Source organism: Podarcis tiliguerta, assembly GCF_965153285.1.
Source record: "Podarcis tiliguerta genome assembly, chromosome: 1".
Classification (NCBI taxonomy): Eukaryota; Metazoa; Chordata; class Lepidosauria; order Squamata; family Lacertidae; genus Podarcis; species Podarcis tiliguerta.
The window spans coordinates 102,497,656-102,508,976 of NC_139534.1; the positions used below are offsets into that span (position 1 = coordinate 102,497,656).

At 48.1% G+C, this 11,321-nt stretch overlaps 1 protein-coding gene across 1 annotated transcript; it reads right to left on the reverse strand.

Moving 5' to 3' along the window:
* Positions 1–3,626: 3,626 nt before the first annotated feature.
* On the reverse strand, positions 3,627–11,032 carry NKX2-8 (NK2 homeobox 8). Its single transcript, XM_083453461.1, has 2 exons — positions 9,638–11,032; positions 3,627–5,037 (listed from the first exon to the last, which is right to left on the reverse strand). The coding sequence occupies exons 1-2, from the start codon at positions 9,789–9,791 to the stop codon at positions 4,511–4,513; spliced, it is 681 nt and encodes a 226-aa protein (XP_083309587.1). The 5' UTR covers positions 9,792–11,032; the 3' UTR covers positions 3,627–4,510.
* Positions 11,033–11,321: the final 289 nt, after the last annotated feature.

Sequence of the window (11,321 nt, forward strand, 5' to 3'; positions counted from 1 at the left end):
CTGTGCCACATTTATTTCAGCAGGAGATACTTCCAAAGAATTTCTGCTTGGGTCCATCTGCTGCCACATTCATAAATATTACTTTTTGGGAGAATGTTTCGTGAAGTATGCAAAGCTGTTTTTGTTGTTTGAATAAGGCAGAGGATTGTTTACCGTAAAAACCAATTTGGGGTGGGAGGTAGGGGAAATCAGTGCCAGGTTATATTCAGGAGTTCAACAAAGCCTAAGCAAGGCTTAAGTGAAGAGTTAACATGCAAAGTAGCTTCCAGTCTATCTTCTACAAAGTCTATTGCTAGAAGTCGCAGCCCCTCCCCCACCCAATCATTTGTTATAAAGGCTTTTTTATGATACAAATTTGATAATCTCCCTTCCGTGTTGGCATCGTTCTAATTTGCGTTGTAAGCCCATAAAATTCGGGCTCTTTGTCTCCCCTGAAGGCCACAAGGTTTTCAAAGATACCATTGTGCCGCCTAAAACCTATAAAATTGTCACTAGGGACTGATTAAACAGTCCTGAATTGAAACAGTGCGGGATTTTTTGTCTTGGTCCCTTTCAGGCATGACAATGCCCTTTTCAACTCCCGAGACAAAAGGGGGTTTAAGGGAGCGATTCTCTGGGAGATTCTTCGGAGATAACCCCAACCATATGGAAGACAAGGTGGCCAGCAGCTGAGACAAAAAAACAGGTGACAACAAGGACTGTCCACCCCAACCCCCAACCCCGGAAACAAGAGGCTGGACCCGAATATCCTTCTGCTCCCCACTCAGATGTCTTCTTGAAACCACCACCCACGGAGTTGGGCATCGCACAATGACCCCCGGCCCTCCACAACAATGGGACTGAGAAGGCCCACTGCAGCCAAAGGCACACAAGCAAACACACACACACACACACACACACACACACACATACAGAGAGAGAGAGAGAAGTTGCTTTGTGGTCGACCCACCAATCAATGCCCAGAGAATTTGATCCTGCGCCAAGACGAGGGACGGTCTGGTTGATAGCCTCAAAAGCAAGAGGTGCGCTTAATTGAGAAGAGTCCATTTTTAGATGAGCTGTTTTAAGGAAAGGGACACACCCGGGCAAACGTCCTTCTTAGGCACCAGTCCTGGTGGGAAGTGAAGCCCTTCTTCTCCTTCTCCTTCTTCTTCTTCTTCTTCTTCTTCTTCTTCTTCTTCTTCTTCTTCTTCTTCTTCTTCTTCTTCTTCTTCTTCTTCCTCATCTATTTATATGCCACTTAAGGCCAAGGCAGTCTCTAAGCAGTTTACAAAAAAACAACACATTGTAAACACACAAATACGCATGCACAAGTAGCCGTAAAGCTGAAAAACTAGAATACCCAAATAAAACAAAATCATTAAAAAGTAAAAGCAGCCGTACATTGTGAAAACATCTAAAGAGTCAAGGTTCCATCTAGAAACCATTAAGCCTAAAGGAGTGGGTCAGTAATATTTCTCCTAGTATAATATAGAGCAGACTCCCCCCCCCCTTCCCTTGGCTTAAGAAGCCATCCAGCCAAACCAAAGGGTCAATAATATTCCTCTTAATTGGCGCTCGAGAGAATGCGCCCAACTCCCATCTCCCTACCTTCACAGCCAGGTCGCCAAGAGAAGCGAGGAAGGACCACACCACCACTTTCGAACTTGGCAGAAGGCGAGAGATACGGAGGTCAGAGGACCAGTTCAAAATCCAGCCTGCACTGTTTGCACTAGAATTTCAATTCTTCCACCCAAGGCCAGATCACTTCCCTCTGCTATCACGATTGAGATTATGCTGCTTGCCAATGAAAGAGGTAGCAGGGTCCCATACTAAAATCATTTAAAAGAGCCTGGAAATACGCAAAGAATGTTTTTTAAAAAATAAAAATCCTGCCTTTCATCTCAGTTTATAAAAGTTGAGAAACTTCGACGGACTCGGTTTAAGTCTTCATTCTTATCGCATTGCGGCTGACAGTAAGGCTGTACGCGAGGGAACCCGAGAAAATCCCTCGATAGAAAATCGCTCGGTTAACCCCCCACGCCCTGCGAGCCAATTAGACAGTGGAAATGTGCGCAATTGTTACAAAACAGCATCGCGAAAACAAGTCAGAGCCGGTTTCTTTCCTGTCGTAAGAGCTGTTTGGAAAATATATATACACTCTCGGTACTGTCACTTCGCAAAAAGCAAGGACAACATCAAATCAAATGAAACGATCGATCAAGGGAGGTGGCAGAATATTAGAAGGGCTGTGCAATAATGACTCCAATGGTGGTGCTGCTGCTGTTACTACTACTACTCAGCTTGCATATATGCACGTTTTATTGTGCAATAAGAAAGGGAGGCATTTTTCAGGAAGCTTGGAGGAAACCAGCTGTTTTAGGTTCCTTTCCAAGGAAAAGGGTCCGGGGCAAAGTTCTGTTTTTAGGCTATATAATGCTTCCTTTCCCAGTTTCTGAACGCAACGCTTTGAAATAAATATATCCTATATTTTTGATACGTTTCTTATAAATCCGGCCCAAGTTAACTTGTATTTCAACGCGAGATATTTGAGCACGTGCGAAACTGCAGTTGGAGCAAATGGATTTTTTGAAGCCAGCGGTGTCCATGTAATTGGGTCGGATCGGGCCCTTGGATTGCTTTACTGCAATATCTTTAAGTATTAGTTCACAATGTAAATACTGGGTACAGTCACTGACTGTAACTATATATAATTAGGGCAACATTTAGTTCAGAGCATCCGTCTTCCTGCACACATTCGTATTGTAAATGTAATGGCAATCACAGTGATCAATGTAGCCTTGCATTAATAGGACGAGATGGTGGTATTCAAATATGGCATTTGCCAGATCGCAGACTGTGGATCGATCTCGATCTCTCTCTCTCTCTCTCTCTCTCTCTCTCTCTCTCTGTGTGTGTGTGTGTGTGTGTGTGTGTGTGTGTTGCTTTCCTACCGCGAAGGGGTCCTAGCCTTGCAAACAATCCTAGAAGCCCATATGCAGGAAAACACCCCAGAGAGAGGGGGAGGGGTCAAGCATCTCCCTAACAGCTTGTCACTTGACAGTCACTCTTTCCGGTGTAAATTGCCCCTTCGACATAAATGCAGGGAAGCAATTCGACCTTCTGAGCGTTTACAGGCTTGCGAACCCCGCGAACTCCAGCGGGACTGATTTTAATCCAATAATATCAAATGGCCAGGCAACGGCATCCAAAAGATATTTAAAAGGGAACTTAGTGGGATCCTTCCGGAAGGGAAGAGATCTTGGTCGCTCCCAAACACCAGTTTATTGGATCATTCGGCCTTGATTTTTGTGTGCGCAACTTTTGCAAGAAGAGGACGAGGGCTATTTATTGAGCCTTTGTTCTGATTTGTTTGCTGGTAATATGAAGTTGGGCCAAGCAATTGTTAGCCTCACACTTTCCAGTGCATTCTCTCTCCCCCCCCCGCCCCCACTTTCCTTATCCCCCGAAGTCCGATCTTTTGCGGGAAGGGAGTTTGTAGCACCAATTAATTTAAGAGGGCAACCTGAATTTGCCGGCATGGTCCCATCAGAAACAGTGGATAATATAGGAATTCTGGGATCGCAAGCGCTCGCATCTTGGGATGCCGGCCTCTTCTGCCAAAAAGACACGGATCCCGAGGGTGGTTTGTTTGCCAACAATCCGGTTTATTGATCAGGGTAAGAAAGTTCTATTTGAAAATCAACTATGTCTGATACAAGCAACTCACTATTCGTTTTGTTTAGAATGAAACTCAACCACCTTTTTTTTTTTTTAAAAAAAAGCAACTATGTTTTCGGCCAGCTTTCTAAAACAAAAGGCCAAAAACAGGGTTAGGGCGAGACGATCAAGGTTAGCTACGCCAGGCATTCCGATCCCCACAACATTGACAGGGAAGTCCCGTGGAATTCTGGTCTTTTCCAAGTAACACCAGGATCCGAAGCACCCCTCCCACATTTCTGTCTATTAATCCGGAACAACTACCATTCGTGGCTTTGCTACGCACAATCGTTCATGAGGACTGCGATCCCATTTCACCGATAACAATGGGTAGAAAATCCCCATATTTTCCCGACCCCTTACTGTGGACACTGTGTGTGTGTGTGTGTGTGTGTGTGTTGAAGGGAAATTAACCCGGGTTGGGCGATCTTAACTTTGCACCCTTCCTTCTATACGCGTTCCTATCTGCCAATCCTCTTTGGAACTTAACCCCCAGGAAGAGTGCGTAGGATTTGCATCCTTCAAGATCCCACGGTTACTTCCGCGTAAAGATAATTTGGCGGGGGCGGGAGAGAGGATTGGGCCCACTTCCCTTGGTAGCAAGCTGCTGGGGATTTGAAGTCTGGGTTTTCCTTTCTTACTGGTTGGGATCCGCGGCTCATTTTACTCTAAAGTAGTACTATCCAAGCCAACGCCTCGCGAGATGAAGGCACCAGTCCAAGGCGTAGCCCCAGGGCAGGCGGGGTCCAGTATGTGTGTGTCTCTCTCTCTCTCTCCTTCTGGCAACCTGACCGCGTCCTCGGCGCCTTCCTCACCCCCAGTTCCAGGAGACAAGGGCCGGGGGCGCTAAGTGCTGGTAGGCGGGGAAGAGGCTTAGCGAGGCGGCCTGCGGGAAAGCCGGGTATCCCTGGAGGCCGAGCGCGCTCTGGGCGCCGCCGTAGTCCTGCGCCGGGCCGCTGCAACTCTGGCACGCCTTGCCTTCGCGCACCAGCACAGGCACCACCACCCTGCGCAGGAGAGGCGCCGCCGCCGCTCCTCCGGCTCCTTCCCCGGCGCGCTCTCCTCCGGCGCCGCTGCCCTTGGCGCGCTTCATCTTGTAGCGGTGGTTCTGGAACCAGATCTTGACCTGGGTGGGCGTCAGGCGCAGCAAGTGCGCCAGCTGCTCCCGCTCGGGCGCAGACAGGTAGCGCTGCTGACGGAAGCGCCGCTCCAGCGCCAGAGTCTGCGCCTTGGAGAAGAGAACTCTGCGCTTCTTCTTCTTCTCGTCGTCGTCCTCGTCCGCTCGCGTCGAGGCGGCGGCCGGCCGCGATCTGCTCTCGGGGCCGCTCTCGTCCGAAGCTGCGGGGCAAGACAAGGGTTGGGAAGGGAAGGAGACAAGGCAGGCGCGTTAGATCCCGTTTCGTGGTTGTCATTTGCTTATTTACCGCTGCAAAGGGACGCATGTAAGCGAGGATTAGGAAATTCCGGAAGACTGAAAGCGCAGTCGAAACATCATAATCATCATCAATGAAATACAGTGGTACCTCGGGTTAAGAACGTAATTCGTTCTGGAGGTCTGTTCTTAACCTGAAGCACCACTTTAGCTAATGGGGCCTCCTGCTGCCGCCGCGCCGCCAGAGCACAATTTCTGTTCTCATCCTGAAGCAAAGTTCTTAACCCGCGGTACTATTTCTGGGTTAGCGGAGTCTGTAACCTGAAGCGTACGTAACCCGAGGTACCACTGTACTGTTCAATGGATCCGGCATATAGGTTAGATCTGAATGGTACATTATGCTGTGTTTGTGGAGAAAGAGGGCTTTGGGAAGAGCCTGCTGGATCAGGCCTATGGCCCATCTAGTCCAGCATCCTGCTCTCACAGTGGGAAACCAGATGCCTGTGGAAAACTCCTAAGCAGTTGTTCAGCCCAAGAGTACTCTCACCTCCTGTGGTTTACAGCAACAGGCATTCAGAAACATAGTCATCATAGCCCTTGATACCCCTCTCCTCCACGAATCTGTCCAATCCTGTCTTAAAGCCATCCAAGTTGGGGGCTGTCACTGCCTCCTGTGGAGGTGAGTTCCACAGTTTAACTCTGCGCTGCGTGAAGAAGCACTTTCTTTTACCTGATATGTGTATTTCTAGAATATATAGCTATAGCCACACACAAAATGCAGAAATAAATCTGCCCAGCCACCCGTAGATCCATTTTCTCTGGAGATCAGACAAAGCCGAAGCCCAAGAACCGAAACGGTAGCGCTTTTATTTGGGCGCACTGTGACCTTTTTATTTGGACAGGGCTTTGATGATGGATCAGGTAGGATTTACACAGGGACGCACGAAGTTGCTTTATACTAAATCAAACCATTGCTCCCATCCACGGGAGTAGCTCTCCAGGTTTCCCAAGGGAGACATTCCCAACCTTACCTAGAGATGACTCTGGGAATTCTCATCCGCCTCATCTTGATTTTTAAACGTGGCTATTTTATGCATAGTTTAATGTTTTGTTGCCAGCCAACAACACTGGAGACTGAGGTTAACTGGTCTCCTGGAGCACCAAGCCGCTCCAGCAAGAACCTCCGACAAGAACAAGAGCAGCACTAGGACGCGGGAGATGTTGCGCAGCCCAAACCGCCTTCCTGTGGTTTGCGTTGAGAAGACAGCGATACAGCTTCTGTGTCGCGCGAGTTAAGCGCGAGACTGCGGGCAAGATTTCCTTTCAGCTATCATCTTGATGAAATATTGTTCTTATCTTACCCTATCTATTGGAAGAGTTTTAGAATAGCGAATATCTCCCCCTGATTTCAATGAGCACCAGCCAGTCCTTTTACAAAATATTAATTGTACAATTGTAGAAATGGGTTTGTGGCTTTTAGCTCGCTGAGTTCCTAATCTTTTGCGTTTTATCTTATTTTTTTAAATCATACTTGGGCAGCTGGAGCGCTTGATAAAGCTGCGAAACAGTAAATAACAATGATTGGTGCATTTGGTGGTTTGTAGGGTGCGTATATATGTATGTGAGTGAGTGAGTGTGGGAAAAGAACAAGAAAAGTGAGAGGTAGACATTTATCGGATGCCCAAAAATCTATTAAACTTTCTCATCCTTCTTATTGCCTCTCCCATACACACACACGCACAACTGCAAGGGCTCAACATCTATTTTAAAGTACCCTTTTGTATGCGCCGTCTCCAAGCGTAAGGTTAGATCAAGAGATCTCCCGGAAGCCCCCCCAAGCAGCCGCTCGCCTTAGTAAACTAAAAGAAGAGAAGATGCGGCTGAGCGCATTTGTTATCCTAAGCATGGATGGTGGGTGGGTATGTGGAAGTGATATTCTTGGTGGATTTACTAATGGTGCGTGAGACATGCTTCTAGAAACCAATGGGTCTGTCTTCCTGTCTGTCTTTCTGTGACAAGAATCTCTCCCCACCTCCTCTCATTCAGGAGTCGCTTAGCTGCGAAGGGACCAGCTCTCATCGAAGTGGCGGATGGAAAAAATCAGCTCCGGAAGACCCCACCAGGAAGCCCTCGGGGCGCACCACTTTCCTAAGAAGCGTTTTGGAAGACTGGGCTGGGTTATTAGGATTTTAAATAAGCTAGTACACGTTGTGAATTACTCTGTCTGTAAATGGACTCGTACTCGTTAGGGTATTTCTTTAATTTAGTGCCGGAGATTTAAGATGCAAGCCGTTCTTGTTCCACAATAGGAAGGGTCCTTAGATCTCCAAGAACTGCTACTCCGCTTCTGGAAACATCGGACCAAACGGGAAGCATATTCCGGAGCGACAGACACTTGTATTTAACCAGGGGATCTGCTTTTGGTGAACGCAGAGCCGAGGCCTGGAAAACGACCCACTACTCTCCTCATCTTGAGTACAAGGGAGCTTAAACAATTGGCAAGACAACCGGAAACACGTTGACTTGGACTTAAGCTGCGTACACAACATCCATTTCTAGCACACCCACCCACCCAAATAATTCCGGCAACTATAGTTTACTCCTCACAGAGCTGCAATTCTCGGCACCTTTAGCAAGCTACAGTTCCCAGGATTAATGGGGTATGTGTGCTTTAAAGGCTTAGCGGGCACACAGCCTGTAAACCCATCTGCTCTCGGTGGGACCAAAGCTACTTCCATCGAAGGTCGCAATCTTGGGCGCGTTTACTTGGGAGTCCCTTCACATCCAGGGGAACTTAATTCTGAGCAAATATGCACAGGATCGGACTGAAGGGCAGCCTGAAAAGGCTATTGGGGGATCGTAGGGAGGGGGAGCTTATATTTTACAAGGCTGCAGGCAGCACGATTCGGCAGGAGTGAGGCTTGTAGGTGTGGATTTCATTAAGTCCGCCCCCCTCATTTTCCTTGATCGAACATTTCTCCAAATCTCACTGGGGTGGAAGCAAAAATCACTGCCTAGCCAGCCCAAATTAAGCTCTGTCCCATTGATTTCAAAGGGAAATCAAAACACGTGGCTACATCTCCCACGGAAATCAATTGGACTTTTTTTTTTTTAAACAACCTTAAGTGTGGCTGGATTTTACCCATAACTTGGTTAGCATTCAGCTGGAGTTCAGACCAATGGGACCTGAATCCAAGCGCTGGAATTTATTGAGCTTCGAACAAATATGCATCGATGGATGGATGAGTCAGATCATCTTTCACTATTATATTACCATCATGATCTAAGCCATGGATTCTGTAGAAAGGCTGGAATTTGGTACATGCGTACATACTAACTACCACAGAAATAGACTACAGTGCTTTAAGAGCCATTACTTGGGAACAGAAATCGGTGGTGAGGGAAGGGGAGGGAAAGATAGACCGTAGAGATCAGCTATGATGAGGAAATTGCCCAGGGATACACTGAAGCGTGTTTTGTAATTAAACAAACAGAGCCCCTCGGGGGAAAAACTACAAAAGACAGCCACGGATCTAATCTTGTTGCCCAGCAATACAAGCATATTCTACATTATAATTACTTCAGTAATATTAACTAATTACAGCCACTGTGGTATAGATTGTATAGTGGGCTGAGTTTGGATTCTTATTTTTATCTACAGAAAATGTTTTGATTTTCCATAAGGTGGGAAATATCTCTATGAAGTCTGTTTCCCTGCCTCTAAACAATTATAAAAACCTATGAATAGAGATCTATTTTTTAAAAAAAAGACTATAGAATCATATATTATATATTTGCCAACATCTTCATCTAGGCACACGTTCATTCAATGGAATTTTCTGGCTGAGGAAGTGTCCTTAAATTCGTATGGTACATTTTCTGTAGAAAACGGTAGATAATCGGCAAAGCCTTAATAGTCGAGGTAAAAGGCACCGTCAAGAAACAAAAAAATAACCCTACACGTGAAGTCGTAATAGTTTTAGTATATAATACGTGACCAATTAGTAAATACATATTATATTAATATCTGAACAGACGCATATGTGTCCATCTTGAAGATGTCAGCGCCGAGGAGACAATACCTAAGCTGGACCATTCCTAAGCACAAAGGCTTAGCACAGGGATCTCACGGTTTTGCCTGGAGTAAGCTTTATGATAGGAAGAAATGTATTTCTGCCTTGCTTTGAGTAACGAGTGTGTGGGCGTCCCTGGGTCCGTGTACACACACTTGCGTACACGAGCGATATGTATGAAAGTCAAATATGACATCTCTCGCTCAATATCTCCTCAATGCATAGCGATATCGATTTCCCTTCGGTGGGGTGGGTGGGTTCTCCCCTCTCTGCCGCGCGCACGCACCTTTCCATCATCTCTGCCCAGCAATATTGTTGGGGTTCAATATTCCTGCGCCCATTATCTCTGGGTGACCACCACGTCCCCGTTATCTCCCTGCCTGTTACATCTCCCTCTAAGATGGTGGTCGCCTTTATTTTCTCCCTCCCTCTTCCCCGGATCTCCCCCAAGCCCTTCATCCCTGTGCGATCTCCGCCGCCGCCCCCCACTCACACAGATACTGGCTCCTGTCCGTTTCCATCCATTCCCGGTACAGGGAGCGGCCGTATCCCTCGCTGGGGTCCTGCTCCTTGCCTCCGCCGCCTTCCGGCTCGGGTAAATCCAAAAGGCTCCGCACCGTGAAGCTGATCCTGCCCACGGTAGTCATGGCAGAGATGCCCGCCGCCGCCTCTTAGTCAGTCCTCTGCAGTGGCGGTGATGGGCAGGCTAAGGCGAGGAGAGCGCAGCTACTGGGTGCCGGGAAGGCTCGGCCGGAGGCTCATCCCTGCTTCCCCTCCGGCGAGAGATTAGTGTCGCTTACCGAGGGGGCTCCTGTTTATATCAACAGTCCTCCTCCCCAGCGTCAACACGGGCTGCTTTCAAACCGTCCCTGTCTATGGGATGCTAAGTACCTGAATTAGTCAAGTGCTCAAGCTCTAATGGGGAGTAAGGGCAACCTCACCCCCCCCCGCACGCACACACACACGCAGCCCCCTACCCATCCCCCCTCCTCTCCCCACCCCCCACAGAATCACCCCTCCCCAAAGCCAGCAGGAAGCAGCTTTCAGTGTTACAGATTCTGTCTGATTAGGCCAAAGTGGGGACAGATAATGGTAATTGTTCGCCGTGAATAACATCTTGGGTGGTATGCGGGGACCAGCAGCCGCCCTCGCTAGCCCCTCCGCCCTTCTGTGAGCACACAAAGTGAATCCTCGCAGGGACATCCGCAGCGCTTGTCCGGGGCTCGCTTGCTTTTCGCCTCGAGCCCTCCCTCGCTCCTCAGCCTTTTCACGAGAATGCAGGAATTTATTCATTGTTTGTTTTCTTCTCCCGGTTTGGGAACCACTTCGGGGGCACAGCTACCCAGGATTCAGTCTCAATGGGTCCCCTTCTCTTCTTTTGCAGAGGGTGCGTAGGGCTTTCCTTCGCGCCTCAAACATCCAGGGGCGTACCCCGCGGGAACAGCCTCTTGAGTCCCTCTCCGCCCAACGCCAGGGAGGCACCAGCGTGGCTGAGCTTCCCAGGTCGTGAAAACGCTTTCCCAGGAAGCCCGTTCCGTCAGTGGGACCGGGGTCCTATTTCCAATGAGTATCGCAGACTCCTAGCTCGACCCATCATCTTGTGGAGGCCAAACCATAGAATCATAGAACTGTAGAGTTGGGTGGGACCATGAGGGTCATCTGCGCCAAACCATTGATTTCTGCTTTCCAAAGGTGTGAGCCTTCCTTGCAGCCAAGTTAGCGAAGGGCCACAGTTCATTCAGTGGGAGAGAAAAGGCTCTGCATGCTGTCGATTCTGGGTTCAGTCCCCAGCATCTCTAGGTAGGGGTGGAAAGACTTCTGCTCCAAACCTTGAAGAGTCACTTCCTACCAGTGCTGGAGATGGAACACAAAACAACTTCCTGCAAACCTGCAAAAGGAAAAGAAAGAAAAGATCGTTTCGCCATGTTTTTTTTCTCCAAAACTCAAAGATAGAACAGCATTCCTAAGCACACTTACTTGAAACTAAATTATATTGAAAGCTGTAGGGATAGGTGTTAATCTCAGGGGGCTTCAGAAGTTCTTGTGCACACAGATCATACACATTCGATGGTGTTACACTGGAGTAAGCAGGGGTGGGGAACACCTTGAGCTCCAGCTGTTGTGTGACTACAGCCACCATCATTCCTAGTCATTGGTAGTGATGGTTGGGGCTGATG